Consider the following 18,389-nt stretch of genomic DNA (forward strand, 5'->3'; position numbering starts at 1 on the left):
AGTGTGTATTTTTAAATCTGTTTAGTGTCCTCCCACACACACACACACACATACATACACACACAGACACACACACTGGGGGGCGGGGGGTTTATTTCGACATCATCCCTCTGCTTTCCTCTCTCTGTCTTTACTCTGGACTCTAGCCAGAATCTCCAGCATTACATCACCATACTGCTGTGCTCTGATTGGCTCAGGGAGCGGGAGGGTGTGTGTCTTGGCCAATAGGATTAGAGCAGGAGGTGGGGTGAGAGGGCAAATCAGGAGACGGATAATTGGCATTGGCTGAGTTCCAGCACCGACCCAGAGGGCTTTGCTTTGTAGTCTCTGTCTGTCTGTCTGACTGTCTCCCAGTCTGTGTGTGTGTGTCTCTCTCTCTCTCTGTCTGTGTCTCTAACTCAAACTTGGACTTCATCAGTGGATTTACTATGATGTGATTTAAGTTTTGTTTTTTAAAATTTGTTGGTCTGTCTGTCTGTCAGATTGTTTCTGTCTGATTGTCTCTCTCTGTCTGTCTGATTGTCTGTCTCTCTCTGTCTGTCTGATTGTCTCTCTCTCTCTCTGTCTGTCTGATTGTCTCTCTCTCTCGCTGTCTGTCTGATTGTCTCTCTCTCGCTGTCTGTCTGATTGTCTCTCTCTCTCGCTGTCTGTCTGATTCTCTCTCTCTCTCGCTGTCTGTCTGATTCTCTCTCTCTCTCGCTGTCTGTCTGATTCTCTCTCTCTCTCGCTGTCTGTCTGATTGTCTCTCTCTCTCTCGCTGTCTGTCTGATTGTCTCTCTCTCTCTCGCTGTCTGTCTGATTGTCTCTCTCTCTCTCGCTGTCTGTCTGATTGTCTCTCTCTCTCTCTCTCTCGCTGTCTGTCTGTCTCTCTCTCTCTCGCTGTCTGTCTGATTGTCTCTCTCTCTCTCTCGCTGTCTGTCTGATTGTCTCTCTCTCTCTCTCGCTGTCTGTCTGATTGTCTCTGTCTCTCTCTCGCTGTCTGTCTGATTGTCTGTCATTCTGCTGATAAAATGTGCATTTCCACGGTGGCTTCATCAAAAATGTGAAAAATATTAATGATAATAACAACACCAATAATAATAATAATAATAATATGATCATCCTCAGAGAAAGCTGTGTGTGTGTGTGTGTGTGTGTGTGTGTGTGTGTGTGTGTGTGTGTGTGTGTGTGTGTGTGCGTGCACACATTCTTGTGTCCTTGGGCCAGGCAGGTGCTTAGGGTTTTCATTTATTTTTATTTCTCTCTCTCTCTCTCTCTCTCTCTCTCTCTCTCTCTCTCTCTCTCTCCGTGCCGTTGTTGCTAAAAACATTGCATGTTTTTTTCTCCTTTGTGTTTGCAGCTGAGAGAAGGTGAGAAAGAGAGAGACAGACCCAGTTGATGGAAGAAAAGAAAAAGAAAAAACAGGAAGAAAGATCGAGTACTTCTCAGAAACAGGTGAGTTATTCTCTCTCTTTCTTTCTCTATTTTCTTCTTCCTATTTTATCTTTCTTTACTTTTTTCACACATTTTGTCTTTTAAACAAGAGACATTTGGTCCTGGTTCTGTTTCACACATCTGGATTTACCAGTTAGCCGGATGTGTTAAACTCAGAGTTGAGGATTGTCCAATAGGGTTCTCCCTCAGCTGTGTTCCTATTGGACAGGCTTGACTTTGGGCTTAAGTTTTCTAGCTAACTGCGAAATCCGCTTTGTGTATCACTAATGAGTGTGTGTGTAGCGTATAGTGTCCTGTTCAGCCGCATGCCTAAGTCTTGTGTGTGTGTGTGTGTGTGTGTGTGTGTGTGTGTGTGTGTGTGTGTGTGTGTGTGTGCGTGTGTGTGTGTGTTGCATGTTCCAGGTGACTGCTTTGTGTGCCGTGTGTTTTGTTTAGTGTTTGTGTGATTTATGAAGAGAGAGACTTAGTGCAGGTTTCTTTTTGTCTGCTACAGCACACGCTGTAATGAATATTCATACTTTTTATGCAAATGACATGCAGATCCATTGAGCTTATGATGTTTACCTCTGCTCTCCTTGTTTACAGGTGGCCGAACAGGAAACCAAAGGTAAGAGTGGGTTTATTTATATAAATTAGAACATGCTGTGTGGGTGGGGTTGAGGTTAATGTAGCGAGGGAGGCTAGCGCTCATTAGCTAGCTGCAGTATGCTAATGCCCATTGACGCATGCGTTATTGAATTAGCATACGGTCAGCGAGGTTTAGCGGCCAGACGAGCGCCTGGGGGTCCGGAGTGGTGTGTGTTTGCGTTTGTTTCCGTGTGGCCAGAAGTTTGTGGACGCCTCTTGCGACGTGAATCAGGACTGTCACTATCGGACTGGATGTTGGAACATTGCTGTGAGGATTTGATGGCATTCAGCCTTATAAAGAGTAGTGAGGTCTGGTGCTGATGCTGGATGAGGCTTGTTTTTTCTGATTATATTAAAACTACATTAGTTTTAGTATGTGCATGGAGAGTGCAGGCTCATGTGCAGCTGCTCCACATGCTTCTCTACGGAGATTGAAGAGATGATACACACTGTGTGTTCAGATAAGCTTCGGTAAACTGAAGAGTTTGTGCTGAGTATTTTCATTCAATGTAGGAAGTGAGTACAAGGCACTCTATCTTTGTGCTCCATCGTCTCCTGTGCTCCGTCTCCTCCTGTGCTCCATCGTCTCCTGTGTTGGTCTCCTCCTCTGCTCCATTGACTCCTGTGCTCGGTCTCTTCCTCTGCTCCATTGTCTCCTCCTCTGCTCCATTGTCTCCTCCTCTGCTCCATCGTCTCCTCTGTTTCTTCTTCCTCTGCTCCATAGTCTCATCTGTTTCATCTTTCTCTGCTCCATAGTCTCATCTGTTTTTTCTTCCTCTGCTCCATAGTCTCCTCTGTTTCATCTTCCTCTGCTCCATAGTCTCCTCCTCTGCTCCATTGTCTCCTGTTTCATCTTCTGTTTCACCTTCCTCTACTCCATCGTCTCCTGTGCTCCGCCCCTTCCTCTACTCCATCATCTCATGTGTCATCTTCCTCTGCTCTGTCTCTTTCTCTGTTCCATCATCTCGTCCTCTGCTCCATCGTCTCCCCTGTTAAATGTTCGTCTGCTCCATCTGTCAGCTCCACCCTCCTCTGCTTTATCCATCCTCATCTCCATCTCCTACAGCTTTATATTTTTTGTCATTTTCCCAATCACTGGTGGTTCTTTGCGTTGTGAAACAGCCGTTACACTGACCCCTAGTTTCCTGGAGGTGTCACAGATTCTGCACTAAACCTAATGGAGTAATGGCTGCCCTCACACGGGGGACCCACACTAGGGAGAACAAACTGCTTCTCTGAGAGACGACAAAGCAGTTTGGTTCCTGATTTCTATAGAAACAAATGCATAATTGAATATTGTTTGCTGTTCATAATTTTAAATATTTTTGAGCCACTACTTTGGTGTTTGTAAATTTTTACCAAGCGTCAGAGCTCTTTTCCTGGAGGATGTGTTTAAGGTGCTCCACACCGATGTAAACACAGTCTTACAGGGTGTTTCCCACGGTCTCCGGAGATTTAAGGTGGCACTAACCATAACAATGCCGTCTCTGAGCACGCAGTGTTTCCAGATTGAATTAATTTGTAATTTCACATCCAATTAATTGCGTCAGTGTTGAGAGCGACACTCGAGGACAGAGGCCTAATTACCGTCTAATCCTCCGCAGCGGAGAGGAAGCGCGCTTTAATTGTGACATTAATAAATACTCGAGAAATGAATCGTGAAAGGACGCTCAGAGTGTGTTACATGCTTTTATTCTGGCGTTCATTAATCAGCGTGTTTGTCAACAGGCCGTGTTCGTAGATTCTCGCGGAGCTGTGTCCTCAGGCGTCGTGTGATGAATTAAACACCAACCGTCAGCTCGTAAACATCAGCCAGCGTCCCGTTCCTCAGCAGACGACAGCGGGGGGGTTTCTACAGCGTTTTCTTTAAAGGGTTTTTATTAGAAAACCTTGCAGATTCTCTTGGGGTCCAGTCATTTTCTGTGAAGAGTGTGTTCTCCCTGTGTCTGTGTGGGTTTCCTCCCGCTGTCCAAACACATTTTGGGAGGTGGAGTGACTGTGGGAGTGTGATACAGTCCATAGGGGTGACTGGGTGAGTGTGTGAGTGACTGGATGAATGTGTGAGTGACTGGGAGTGAGAGTGAGTGTGACTGTGTGAGTGAGTGAGTGATGTTGTCCACAGGTGTGACTGTGTAAGTGTGTGTGACTGTGAGAGTGAGTGACTGGGTGAGAGTGTGACTGTGAGAGTGAGTGACTGGGTGAGTGTGAGAGTGACTGGGTGAGTGTGTGTGTGTGTGTGTGTGAGACTGAGAGTGAGTGACTGGGAGAGTGTGTGTTTGAGTGACTGGGTGAGAGTGTGTGTGTGTGTGAGAGTGTGTGAGCAGCCTCAGAAGGAAGAGTTCAGGTTGGTTCCAGGCGACAGTGAGGAGTGTAGCTCTAGAGTCAGTATAAACGTCACACATCGCAGTGTTGAGTCCACGTTAAATCACAGCACGGGAAATTTTTCACAGCGACTAACACTGATTCTGTTTGTATTTGTTCAGAAAAATCACAGAAACAGACTGCAATTAATACAAAGATATTTACTGTTCATTTTAGGGCTGGACAATAATTCAATATCAGTTTATATCACAACATTTAAAAAACAATGATATGATTTTAAACACAGTTTCAGTGTTTTAATAAACATTTACAGCATCTGTCTCTGACTGACGTTAATTACAGGGCACTGCCTTCAGTAATCAATTCATTCATTCATTCTGTAACCGCTTTCCAGTTCAGAGTCGCAGTAAGATATCGACGCTGGGCGCCCAACGTGGGGCTCATCCCCACGACCCCGGGATTAAGAGTCTGTTCTGACTGAGCATGCCGGGCAACTGCTGATTTAAAACTTAGTTTAAAAATATTATTAATGTCAAATCCAGGAGGTTTATGTTTGAAGATGATCCCCGTCGTGTTCCTTGTTTGTTCTTTTGAAGTTCTTCTGTGGCTTTTATGTTGTTTCGGAGTTGTATCGTTTCGGCCAAAATTAAGAAATATATTGTGATATAAACTGTGTCCGTGTCGTTCGTTCAGCCCTAGTTCATTTGTTTTTCATTTCTAAAAACGACCTTTTGTTAAAAGTATTTTTACGAGAGGCACCTTTGTGTCCCCACGACTGACTGGAGAGCACAGGGGTGCAGCACTGCCCCTTTAAACTGTGTGTGTGCCCCAGTAAAACACATTGTCTACAAACACCCAGAGTACGCACACACACACACACACACACACACAGCGTAGCCTAAACCTACTCGCTGTCTGTCTTAGCCTCACAGATCAGACACCAGATGTGTTTCTGCTTGAATGAATTGCATTGTGGGAAAATGCTTTTAAGTACATGGACGTTTTTGGCATAATTGATGTTGTTAGCTTTTCAGCTAGCGCTACACAGACACAGACACACACACACCACCCCCCCACAGACCACCTTTGTCTCTCTAGCAGCAGAAGGTCGTGTGAAGGGTGAGGGTTTAAATCCTTGTGAATTGCTCTGTGAAAAGACGACAGATGGCCAAGGCCAAGTTGTAGATGCTCCCCGACTTCCACTTTCCCATCGTTATCAGCCACAACATTAAAACCACCTAGCACTGGTGTAGAGTGGATCAGACACAGCAGTGCTGCTGGAGTTTTTAAACCCTGTGTCCACTCTCTGTCCACTCTGTGAGACAGTCCTCCCTCGTTGGTCCACCTTGTAGATACACAGTGTGTGTCGCTCGTCCTCTAGTCCTTCATTAGTGACACAGGACGCTGTCGGCTGGATGTTTTTGGTCGGTGGACTGTTCTCGGTCCAGACACTGAGGGGTTTAAAAACTCCAGCAGCACTGCTGTGTCTGATCCACTCTACACCAGCACAACACACACTAACACACCACCACCACGTCAGTGAAAGGGTAGAAGTATGCAGAGCAACAGGTAGACCACAGGGTGTAAGTGTAGAGCTACAGAGAGACTGGAGAGGGACAGTGAGTGTCGTCCCCCGTGGTCAGGACCCCTGACTCAGGATCAGCTGCTCGTGTGTCTACCACATTCATCTAAAAACCTCTCCCACAACCTCCAGTGACCTCCGGCCTGTTTCCTTTCACCAACAGAGACATGGCCTCTTCATTAGAGCTCCACACCTCTGCCCTCCCTCCATCCCTCATTCCCTCCCTCCCCCCCTCCTGTTTACAGCTCCATCTGAGGGATTCCACCTGCGCCGGTATTCCTCCTCTGAGAGAAAGAGAGAGAGAGAGGGGAACAGTGTGTTTTTAAAATAATTGTGTGTATTAGGAGAGTGAGAGAAAGTGAGATTTTGGAGTGTGTTGTAGAGAGAGAGAGAAACAGTGTGTGTGTGTGAGAGAGAGACAGAGGGTGAGAGAGAGAGAGATTCTCATCCTAATGCCTGTCTGTCTGATTGTGAGTGTGAGAAAAGCCTTGGTGTCCATCTGTTTTCTGTAATGGATTCAGAGCCTAAACAATGAGCACAATGCTCGAGACTGGAGGAAAGGAGCGAGGGATGAGGGGAGGGAGGAGGAGCAGATGAGTGTAGAAATCTCAGCGTTTGATTGGCTGATGAGAAAAGAGCTCCGTGAGCTGAGTATAATCAGCACTGTGACACTACAGGCCCTTGATTTAACAGCAGAGAGAGAGAGAGATGAACAGCGTGTTTTTAAAATAACTGCCTGGAATGTGGCTTGAGGCGCTGACCAGTGTGGAGCAGTGGAACTGGGTTCTAAAGTGATGGAGCACAATCTAATTCCTCTGGGGAAAATTTAGCCCTTTTCCATCAACACAGAAACCTTTTGGTTAAAGATAAACTGATTCTTGACTCAGAAAAGTTCTTCAGCAGGAACCGTGACCGTGGGCGATTGGAGATAAAGAAGCTCCAGAAAGAGCTCAGAGCCTCAAATAAAGCGCTATGGCGCAGTGGAGCTGGACGGTCATTTACAGAGTGTCACAGAAATAAATAAAACCGGAACCTGCTCCATCTGTGTGTGTTTCTGGGGCTGAGTTCAGCACCACTCCAGGAGCATCGCCTATGTTTCTTCACTGTTCTCTCTCTGTTTTCCACTGTTCTATCTCTATTCTTTCTGTTCTCTCACTGTTCTGGATCTCAGCAGACGACTCAGAGCTCTGCATCATTTCCACACGTATCATATCTCACTGGGATCTCACCACGCTGTAAACAGTGGATTAACCATGACTCTGTCCTGCCTCTGGCTCTGGAGCTGAATTCAGCCACAGAACCAAGCCCCACAGCGCCCCCTGCTGGTGATGTGCCCCCAGTTCCCATAAAAACTGGTGGAAATGTGGGGGCCGGTTCTTTGGAGAGCTTCAAGTATCTGTGAATTGGGAACAGAACCGGTTCAAGAACTAGAGTTCCTTTGGTGTAAAAGAACTAATCGGCAAACAAATGTGCCTGACCTCACTGATGTTTATGCAGCTAAATGCCACCAAATCCTCACAGCAATGTTCCTTTTTTTTTGATATAGCCTTTAAGAAGTGTCAACTTTAATGAATACAATTCACTTAGGCCTCTCTCTCTCTCTCTCTCTCTCTCCAGTGCCAGAATCACTGAAGGCCCATCTCCCTCCATCGCAGCCCCTGTCCATCCCCAGCATTAGCTCCACTGTTAGCAGCATTAGCACTAGCGTTAGCAGTGGCGATGGCGTCGCCCGTTTCCCTCCAAGAGAAATCTCCCCTCGCTTCAGGCACGGCGAGTACAAACTGCTGCTGAAGAGACCCCTGCCCTGCAGCGCCATCCACACAGACAGCACATCACCGCCAAACACACACAGCAGCCTGCAGCCCACAGGTCAGACACCAACACCTGTGTGTGTGTGTGTGTGTATGTGCACTTTGAATTGCTTTTGTATGCTCTATAAATAAACTTGCCTTGCCTTTTGTGTACACTCATGCTGCTGATTAGTTGGCTTCGATATTCGATCTCTCTCTCTACCTGTTTCTCTCTTCTTTCTCTTTCTCCCTGCGCATGTCTCTGTCTCAGTGCATCTCTCTATCTCTCTCTTAATCTGTCTGTCTCTCTCCTTTTCTCTCTGTCTCTTTGTCTCCCTCTGTTTATCTTTCTCTATCTCTGTCTGTCACTCTCTCTCTCTGCCTGTTTTTCTCTCTCTATCTGTATGTCTCTATCTGACGCGATGTCTCTCTTTCTCTGCCTCTGTCTCTCATTTTTTTGACTGGTTAATGTTGATAAAACGACAGATTTGCTCCTTTTAAAAACCACAGTCCGCGCCGCACGCCCAGCTCCTGTCTGTCTTTAGAGGCTACAGTGTTCAGGCCTGTGTTCGTCTCGGAGTTAGTTTATTGAGAGACATTGGGCTTCGAGTTACTCAGAGGGACAGAGCCTTTTGTTTTGTATTAGATTATTGTTTACACGAGACCCAGCTGCCTGTCTGTTTTGGCGTGTGTGTGTGTGTCTTAAACCAGCTCTGAGAAATGCGCCTCAGCAGCTGTTTTGTGCCCCTTCTGCCCCCTCTGCCCCTGCCCCCAGTTCTGAGGGCTTCTGTTGTCTTTAGGTTTTTGTTAGAGGCTGCTGCTTCTGAATATTTAATGTGTGTCAGACTTGGTTATGGCAAGTAGAATCACTGCATTATTAGTCGAATAATGTACCGTCCCTTTAAAATAATACAGCAGAATAAAGCTTTAAAGTGTGTTATTGTTTCACAACAGAGACCTGGTCAATTCTCAGGGTTCACACACATCCTTAGAATGTCATTTAAGGACTTTTATTTTGGCATTGGTTCAACGTGAGAATCGAATGCTTGAGAGAAGAGATTAAAAACATCTCTGTTTTTGGCCGGGGCTTTAATGCAGACACTGACCAGATCGTTTTCAACCTCGTCATTCTTCCATCACGTGCTTTTGTGTTTTTGTTTTTCACTCCTGAACCGATGGTAGGAAACAAAACAAAAGCATCTGTTGGGTTTGGGATAGATTAATTTATCACCGGGTTAGTTTGTTTTGGTCTTGCTTTTCCCTTGTAACAATTCAAGGGCTAAGAAGGAAACCGAGTGTAGAGCTGAGACCAGAGTTCCCAAGAATGTCACTGTGAGCAAAAACCTTGCCTGAAAATCATAGACACTAGCCTGGTTTTCTTGGCTCTGTTTCAGCTCTGATAATATGGCGTCCTGACGCTGGATCCCTCGTGCCACCGGAGTGCATTCTCATTCACATTCTCAGATCACCCCTCTGTTGTTTTTCCCCCTCTCCCCTTTTTTTCCACTTCTTGTTTCCCCTTGTTTGCTGATGGTAACACTTTTGCGGAAAATGTCAGGCCATTCCTCTCTTCCTGCAAAGAGAAAACGAAAGGAAAAGAAGAAGATAAAAGCCTGGGGGTGTTAAGTTATTCAAGTGTCTGAAACAATCCCAAGGCTGCTCTAAAGGCACTTCAGTCTTTGCCAAAAGAGCTCAGTCGAAGGACGTTTAAACTGTAGCCCCGCTGCTCTACTGTTTTACTGTGTAACCCAAACAGCGATGCATGGCTCTGTCCGTGAGGACTTTTAATTCGAAAATCTGCTTACTGTGAATGAATCGCCTTAATTCCAGAGACAATGCTACAAAACAAAACCAAAAGCACTTATTTTTAATACGAGACCCACAGTGAATTCGTGAAGATAAAATGATCAGTTATTAACATCTGTATCAACCCCAAACATTTGATATCGGTGCATCCCTAGTAACTGTTTATTCTGCATCCAAACAGAACCTGACAGCTCCGGTTCTCTGTGATGTTCGGTGTGACGTGTTGTGTTTCTGGTCCTTATCTTCCTTTTCCTGCTGGACCTACTCAGAAAATGCCACCTTCAGGAGGAAAGTTGTCATCTTTCTGCCTTTATTGGGAATTCTCACGCTTGTGAAGAGTGGGTTTTTTTATTTCCTGGAGTTTTCTCGCTGCTACAGCTCAGGGTTTTTCTAATTATTTCTCCCCCCTCCGGTTTCAGCTCTGAAATGTTTGTTTATTATTGGCATGCAGATCACAGAGCTATGACCTTGTTTGCTCTCCTCATAAACAGCCTTTTCCATTTCATCTCTGCGCCCCGCTGACACGGCTTTTTAAAAGCGATGGTGAAGACTGTAGCTCTTTCTTTTCCCTCAGAAACCCAGGGTTAATCTCTGTATACATTGGTGGTTCCTCGAATACAACACTGTGGGATGTGGTTTACGTGAAAATCGCCTGCGCCAGTTTGAACTGGACTGACCACTGCTGGGCTTTGCCTCCGTCTGAAGGCTTGCCGTTTGATTGTAGACGAGCTCCTGAGGCGGCAGCTGAAATGCATTGGGCCCTGACGGCTCTGGGAGATAAGGGTGCCTGGGGAGGGCAGATAAGTTCATCGAAGGGAAAATTGCTTTCTGAGGGACTGGGCTCAGCGCAATTTATGCAGGACCTCGCGGCTGGCGTCTGTTTGAAAGCATCATAAATGAAGGCATTCTGTTGGACGGCTCGTCCACGATGCATTGTGCCACTGACTGATGGCTATATTCATTGGCTGCGTTGAGAGACTTAATGGAAATGAAGCCTGAAGGTAAGGCAGAGACATCAGAGTCTGTTGAAGGTTTCACAATTAGGGCATGTTTTTAATCTAATAATATGCATCTCTGCATTTCATCCACAGAAGACAACATTCTGTGCTTCCAGGTTACAACAGATTGATGGTTATATTTATATTGGGGTTGGTTTCTAAAGAGAAAGTAATCCTGAGGTACAAGAGAGACATTAGTGCGTGTAGAAGCTTGTTTGTATTATTTTTTTCCTCTAAGTATCAATGCATTTGACTCACACACACAAGACAAAGTCCCACCAATCGATGGCTGTAGCATTTTGAAAAAGCAAATGAAGCCCAAAGCTTAGGCGGAAACGTCACAACCTTCTCTGTGATCATAAATTATCTCAGGCTTATTGTTATTTTCATGCCGTGTATCAATACGCTGCAGTGCCCATGATCAGTACAATGTGTGCTACCTCTGTACCAGCAGCTGATGGTCTAAATTCTCACTGTCTAAATTTAGAAACTAAATGGAAATGTTGCCTGAAGCTGAAACAGAACCTCATTGTTATGCTAAACATAAAAGGTGACACTCACAATCAATACAGCGGCAGCTTGCTAGACCTTGTGTGTTTCAAACCATGAACCGAGGACTGTGTTATGCCTCTTGAGAGCCAGAGTAAGATATCCAGGGACTGAGGGAAGTACCCGCTGTTACATGGAGAAAGGCTGGTTGCGTTAGCACTGCAAGATCAATGCCCTCTAGCCTCTGTTTGGTATCAGTTATACGCCATCGATTACTAGCAGCCTTGTGATTGATTATAGTTGGGGAGCTGTAAAACAGCCTCTGCTTTGCATTTTATGTTGAGTTTGGAGAGAGAGGAAGGGAGGAGGGGAGTATGTACTTGTTTCTAAGCTAGCTGGCAACCCCCAGTGATCCCCGGCAGCAAGGCAGTCGTGGTTTTGTGGGGACCTGGCGGGGCGTGGGAAATGATGGATGAGGGGCTAGTCTTGGTTTCAGTCCAATAAATGAACCCCGTTCCACCTCAGCTTCTCTTCAGCATTGCAGCAAGGCAGGATAAGGGAACGGAGAAGGATGGTGCTTCTGTTTTATCCCCCCACACATGTGCTTCTGCTTCCATAAGACTCCCTGCAATATATATGAGCGAGTTTTAACTAATGTGACTAGCGCTGTGCTCCAGTGAGCTTTGCAATATTCTAAAACATTGGAAATCTTAAAACTATGCATGTATGAAAAACAGCTCCTCGGCGAGGGAAGTCGTAGATCATTGTCAACCACCCTTATTTCTATACTGAAAAATTCCAGGGGCATTTTATTTTCCTCCTCTTGTGCACACCTAATATACATACAAGCTCATTCTAACCTTGCCTCTTCTTCTTCTTTCTTGCCTTTCAGTGCTGCCCCATCATAGTGGTCAAAGAACCCAGAATGAAAATTCGCTCTGGGGCGTCCCAATCACCAGCAGCGACACAAGTTGGGGTCGAGTGACCATTGACGAAAAAGACACCAAAACTTGGCCTTCCATTTGTCAAACCAACAGCCAGCAGTCACTAGAATGTAACTTGGACGCTGACCCCTCAGAGGTCGTCAGTAGCAGCATGAGTATGGCTACGGGAGGCAGCCAACACAGTCACTATCCGATTAGCAAGGCCAGCGTTAATCACCCCTCAAGTATGGTCTCTAGTCAGGGTGGTCCTAACAGAGGATGGACCTCTGAGGGCAAAACGGACTTGTCCATGGGTGGCAGGAGCCAGTCCGGTTGGGGTTCTTCTAATGTAAACTTGAACCCAAATGCTAACCCTGCTGCTTGGCCCGTGCTTGGACACGAAGCCCCAGGAGTGGGGTCAGGGCCAGGTGGTACGGGTTCGCATCCGTCCACTGTGTGTGGCTTAGGAGGTGTTGCGCCAGTTCACGGCACCGGTGGAAACGGCAGCATTGGATGTGCCAACGGAAACCTCATTGGAGAGTGTGCATGGGGGAACCCGGACACCCCAGAGCAACACCAGTCTCCGACAAGCATGTCTTTCAGCATGGAGACATCGAATCTTAAAAATGATGGACCAAACTCTAAACCCGAGCCAATGAGCCCTGTGAATACTTGGGGACGGACCTTGAGTCAGTCTCCCACTGATCAAACCAGTGGAGATGGGACTGCTCTCTGGGGCAACGGAGATGCCAAGGGCGGGGAATCTAAAGACTCAGCCTGGGATTCTGGTGCTGTCTCCTCCTGGGGTCGCGGAGGAGGGAATTCAGGCTGGGGTGAATGGAAGAAGCAATCAGGCAGCGAAGGTACAGGCTGGGATGCAAACAATGGACCCAATCCGGAGCCAATGAGCTCCTGGGGAACTGATGCTCCGGCCAGCGAAGGTAGCAGGGGCAGCAGTGAGGGACACTCTCAGAGAAGAGAGAGTTCCTCCAGTGTGGAGATCCCCCTTCTTCCAAGGCAGGACCTAGACCCTCGTGTGCTCAGCAACTCCGGCTGGGGACAAACCCCAGTTCGTCAGCACACAGTGTGGGAAATGGACGAAAACACTGAGCTGAAGAATAACAGCAGCACTGAAACATGGGGTTCTTCCTCGAATGCACCTTCAACTGGATCTGCGCCTCCAAATCCAGTCTGTCTCAATCCTAACCTAAACGTGCCACCTAGGATGGATTCTGGGAGCAAAAATGCACCAGAGCCTTCTCGAGGGATGCCTACCTCCGGCTGGGGAGGGTCAGTTCCAAACAACAATCAGACTAGCACTGGATGGGGAGAGCCCCCTGCTAACAAGAAGGTGCCCAATGGATCCGTTGGTAATTGGGGTGAACCGATGCAAGATGGCCCCAACAGCAGTGGCTCTAGTGGCCAGTCTTGGGGCTCAGGGGAGAAGTCCCCCAGCTGGGATGATGGACCTAATCCAGCCAAATCACAAGGTTGGGGAGATGGACCTAAAGCTTCAGGCTGGGGAAGCAATGGAAGTGGAGAATGGGGTGAGCCTTCTGAAGGGAGAAAGAATGGTTCCGGCAGCTCCTCTTGGGATGGAGATGGAGGGAATTGGAAGGAACCTCAAAGAGGCTGGGGCAAACAAGCTCCACCATCGAACGGAGGTTGGGGAGACTCCCAGCGCTCTAATATCCCAGCGCAGGGTTGGGGAAATAAACCTCAAGAACCTACTAGCAGTAGCGATGGAGCTGGAATCATGGGTTCCTGGGGTGGCCCAAACTCTGTGAAGCAGGGCACTGGCTCTGGTTGGAGATCTGCATCGAGACCAGATCCCGGAGACGAATCTACAGGCTGGGAAGAGCCGTCCCCTTCTTCCATTCGCCGCAAAATGGAGATCGATGATGGAACCTCAACCTGGGGAGATCCTAACACGTACAGAACATGCATCAACATGTGGGACAAGAACAATCCCACTTCCCAACCAGGTAACGGCAACAATGGAGGCAGCAACAACAGCAACCATACAGGGCCCAGCCACACCAACCATCACCACCCTCACCACAGCCAGGGTACGACCCAGAACTACTCCAATGGCAACAACAACAACGGCTCACCCAACCAACCGGGACCTCCACACAACAGGATGCCCATCGTGAACCCAGGTAAGAGAAGTGAGTTTGTTTGTTATTTAAAAAGATCATTTGGTCTGTTCTCTTTAAATGGCACAGATTATCCACACATTGTTTGTTCACTCCTGAGGCACATGAGGTGGGGTGGGTGCAGCAACTACAGTTACATTTAGCCTAAAGAACACCACATGTGCTTTCGGATTGAAACTTTGATGCAGAAGCAACAAATTATGGACTTTTAATTCTTTCTTTTTGGAGTGCCATATAGGGGAGACAGATGTGTGTGGCACTCCCTGATAATGCCCTCCTTAGATCTCTAATGGCCCTGATGTGTCTGAGCTCCATCAAATCCTTACAGAGATGTCACAGCATCAAGGGTAAAACCTTCCCAAAAGAAGCCGTCTGACCTTTAGATTAAACCCTTCAATTCCTGAAGAAACGGGATGTGCAGGTGTCCACAATCCTTATCGTGTGTTGGAGAGTCTTGACCTCGTTTAAAAAATGAAAAAACTGGGTGAAAGGGCATGATATTGAAGTAAAAATGCGCCCTCTGCTGGTGATCCTTGTATCTTAGCTTTAACATTAGTAGATCTCAGTTCTGTGAAGGCATGTGATCTGATGCCATTTGGACCGCAGCCCGGAGTTAAACAGACGCAGCCGCAGAGTCACCACCGCCATGAGAGATTGTTCTATTCCTGTCCTTGGCAGCGCTCGGACACAATGGCAGACAGAGGCTCTTTCTCTCTGAATATTTCTGTCCCGCTGAGAAGGAGCTCTGTGCTCGTTCATGTCTCTCAGATGGTCTTTTACTCTCACTCCAGAGCGGTTTGTCCCACTGTGGGAGAGCAGAGAGCCGAGAAACCTGTCGTTTACTTTCATTAACTCTGTCTTTTCCCTAAAAAAGAAGAAAAAACTGAGGTCAAGCCTAATGTGGTGTTAAATTTGTGTTCGTCGAGTTAAAAAGTAACTGCACCTTTAAGACCTTTTTACTTTCATTAACAGCTGCGTGGTATTTGTTTGTATTAATAATAAAACAAAACAGTCTCTCTTAAAATTAGAAAAACATGCATGTTTACTGTGCTCAGTTCTACCTCTGCAGTGCCTCCCTCAGGTTCAACTGTGCCATAGGCTCGGAGGGCACCACAGCCTGCAAATTAGCGAGTCACACTGTGGGTGACAGATTCCACTAGCACTTTTTTCACCTATTTTATCCTGCATTAATAATATTGGTTTAGTTTTTATGCAATTTTGACAGCGTTAATGACAGCAGACACTTTCAGATCTACCCCTCTGACCCAAGCTGGGCGCTAAGAGTGATGACGTTTGGCTCATGTGTAGCTGCTCCAGCAGAACCAGTTTGTCAGTGCTTTTCTACCAAGATTATATTTAATTGATAATTAAAAAATAATATTGAACAACAATTAAAAAATACAATAATAGTAACTAAAGAGTGGTAACATTAATAATAATAAGAATTTATTTACTTTTGTACCTTTATCACCATCCTCTTCACAAGTATCTGATTTCACTTTTTTGTTCACTGAAATGCCTTCAAATACCACATGAGCTTATAGTGAGTTTCACATATTTAACAAAAGGAAACGTAGTGTGAGTCTTAAACCCTGAACACAGTGGTGGATTCGTACTGATTGCCTGCTCTTGTTTGTCTCAGTAGTTGCTCCGTTGTTTCTCCTGTGTTTAAGGTTGGGGAGAGCTGCCGAGCGTCCAGATGAAGTCCGAGTCCACGTCCTGGAGCGATTCTCCCTCATCCTCCAGCTCCTCGATGGATAACGGGACAACGGCGTGGGGGAAACCTCCACGGGGCCCTGGGGGGTGGGGGGACAACTCCCATGAGCCCACGGGCAATTACAGAGGCTCGACATCTGGATCAGGACCCTGCAAACCAGGTGAGAATAGTCATGAGATGCGAGCAAAACGTGGGTTGCTTTCCTGACACTTCAGATCAGAGCCTCGTTTTATATTTGAGCTCTGGAACATAGTGACATCTGGTGGTTGGTCTGCGCCACTGCATCGATTTCTTGAGTATGTTACAAAACTGCATTGAAATGAAACCCTGTTTTTATGCTTCTCCAGCCCCAAAATCTATGCAAGACAGCTGGGTGTCTAGTGAGGAGATGGGAGGTGGACAGTGGGACGAGGACAGAGAAATGTGGATGAGTCCTTCGCAGGACAGTGGCTCATCCTGGAACCAGCCTAAAAAAACCATGCAGAAGGTAAATAGGCTTAATCATGGTTTAAAGGTTTCTTACTCTGTTTTTAATAAGGATTTTGATAATAATGAGAATCTAAATACCTGAATTTAGAACCTGCAGCGTGGTTGCGTTTGTTGATATCGTGTGTGTGTGTTGGTTCAGGGGAAGGTGTCCTCCAAACAGGACGAAGTGTGGATCATGAATAGACTCATCAAGCAGCTCACAGACATGGGTTTTCCTGTAAGATCTTAGTAGCCTCAACTACAGTTAACACTATTTAAATATAAACGACAAATTAATGTGTGTCTTTGTCTGAACGGGCTAAATAACAGCTGAATAACGTCTGTGTGTTTATTTCAGAGGGATCCCGCAGAGGAAGCACTGAGGAGTAACAACATGAATCTAGACCAGGCCATGAGTGAGTCTCTCTCTCTCTCTCACACACACATTCTTAACTTGGACTGGCCGATATTATCAGCTGATATTAGTAACCTGAGACACTGCTGTTATCAGAGCTGAGAAGATTGCCCTCATAGTAGCCCCAGATGAGTCTCACCTTTGTCTCATACGGCTCAGTTATGGCACTGGAAATGGGCCCAATATCATGAGCCAGGCTTGACTTGGGTTACGACACGTTGGTCTGCCCTTATAAGGTGGAGCTGTGGCTGAGTCGAGGCCATGAGTCAACACCTTCATTCAAGGCCAAATATGGGCCATAAGAGAACTGCAGCCGGGCCACGTTTGAGCAAAACTCTGGTGGTGTTTTTATGGAAATTGCGGTTTAAAAGTGCCATTTCCTAATATTGTAAAATCTACTTTAATTCTAGTCTTTGTTTTCAGCAACGTTTTAAGAGGTTTTAAGCAGAGGTTTGACCAATCAGAGGCAGCCAGACACTGTGCTGTAGACATGACCAACACAACTGAGTTGGTTCTGAACTCAGATCTGGAGGTTAATTTATAGAAAAGCGCAGCATTGATAAGAAACGTTCCCTGAATCTCTCAGTCCAGTTTCAGCCTGTTTTAAAATGAAATTAATTAATGAATTAAAATGAAAATAGCTGCTTAATTTGCTTTAAAACTGACAATTTTATTAAATTGATGGAAAAACCCGAGCTCGCTACGCGACCGTGACGTCACTGGTGGACAACAGCCGAACAACGCCGCGGTAAAACACCGTTATGACTGACTGTTATGACAGTATCTAGCTAAATAACCAACATTATTCATGACAATAGCCTAGTAATAAGCTAAACTCAAATGTAGAGGTATCGTTATTCTTGTAAATGTGATCGAAGTCGAACTCGAATTCATCCGACACTATAAACCTCCGTAATGCAGCTACGTAGCCGAGTATAATCTGAGCACCGAGTTTAGCGAGTCAAGCTAACGTTAACTAACACCAACTAAAACAGGCGAAGTGAGTGTCCTTACCCTGTTTACCTCCATGTTACAGAGGCTCTTCAACACCTTTCGTTGGGGTCCTTACATGCCCATATTGTTGGAAAAGCGCCAGTGAAATGAGCTACAGATAACGGAGTGAGCGGAGGGTCCTTTCCAAAGTGTCCGTTTAAAGTGGACAAATTTAGTCCATTTTCTGGATATTTTGGGATCTTGGGGCCATTTGTTCACAGATGTCCCACTGTACATTGAATGATTGCAGACAAAAACAACACACCTTTTCGTCATTTTGCATTAAATTAAGTGCAGCTTCTAGAGTTGTTGTCCACCATCTACGTCACAGGCAAGACACATATTAGAGTTTCCCAACACCGTTTGGGTGTGGGAAACATCCTTATCATAAGTGTTATTTTCATTTCTGTCGAGCTTGTGTCTGACGTTCTTGTCCTGGTGCAGGCGCTCTGCTGGAGAAGAAAAGTGAAGGAGAAAAGCGAGGGATGGGAATCTCAGACTACAGCAGTGGGATGAACAAGCCTCTGATGTGCCGTCCACTGAATCTGTCCAAAGACCAGTCACTGGACCGAGGCCCCTTCCTCGACAAGGTACCAGGGCTCCTCCAATACTGTAGAGCTGATCAAACACAATCAGCAGTTAATGTTCTCCTCCAAGCATGAGCTG

General features: G+C 46.2%; 1 protein-coding gene across 2 annotated transcripts in view; it reads left to right on the forward strand.

The window, feature by feature from the left end:
* The window catches only part of tnrc6c2 (trinucleotide repeat containing adaptor 6C2), a 61,362-nt gene that overhangs the window by 29,570 nt on the left and 13,403 nt on the right, over nucleotides 1-18,389 (forward strand). For both annotated transcript variants that reach the window (XM_066647888.1, XM_066647889.1), the window contains exons 5-13: nucleotides 1,340-1,434; nucleotides 2,020-2,041; nucleotides 7,583-7,834; nucleotides 11,941-14,133; nucleotides 15,804-16,007; nucleotides 16,195-16,334; nucleotides 16,476-16,553; nucleotides 16,674-16,731; nucleotides 18,168-18,313. In XM_066647888.1, the coding sequence (XP_066503985.1) occupies nucleotides 1,378-1,434; nucleotides 2,020-2,041; nucleotides 7,583-7,834; nucleotides 11,941-14,133; nucleotides 15,804-16,007; nucleotides 16,195-16,334; nucleotides 16,476-16,553; nucleotides 16,674-16,731; nucleotides 18,168-18,313 (3,150 nt within the window). In that variant the 5' untranslated portion in view covers nucleotides 1,340-1,377. The remainder of the gene's footprint in view (nucleotides 1-1,339; nucleotides 1,435-2,019; nucleotides 2,042-7,582; nucleotides 7,835-11,940; nucleotides 14,134-15,803; nucleotides 16,008-16,194; nucleotides 16,335-16,475; nucleotides 16,554-16,673; nucleotides 16,732-18,167; nucleotides 18,314-18,389) is intronic.

This window comes from Hoplias malabaricus, chromosome 16 (genome assembly GCF_029633855.1).
Source record: "Hoplias malabaricus isolate fHopMal1 chromosome 16, fHopMal1.hap1, whole genome shotgun sequence".
NCBI classification, from domain to species: domain Eukaryota; kingdom Metazoa; phylum Chordata; class Actinopteri; order Characiformes; family Erythrinidae; genus Hoplias; species Hoplias malabaricus.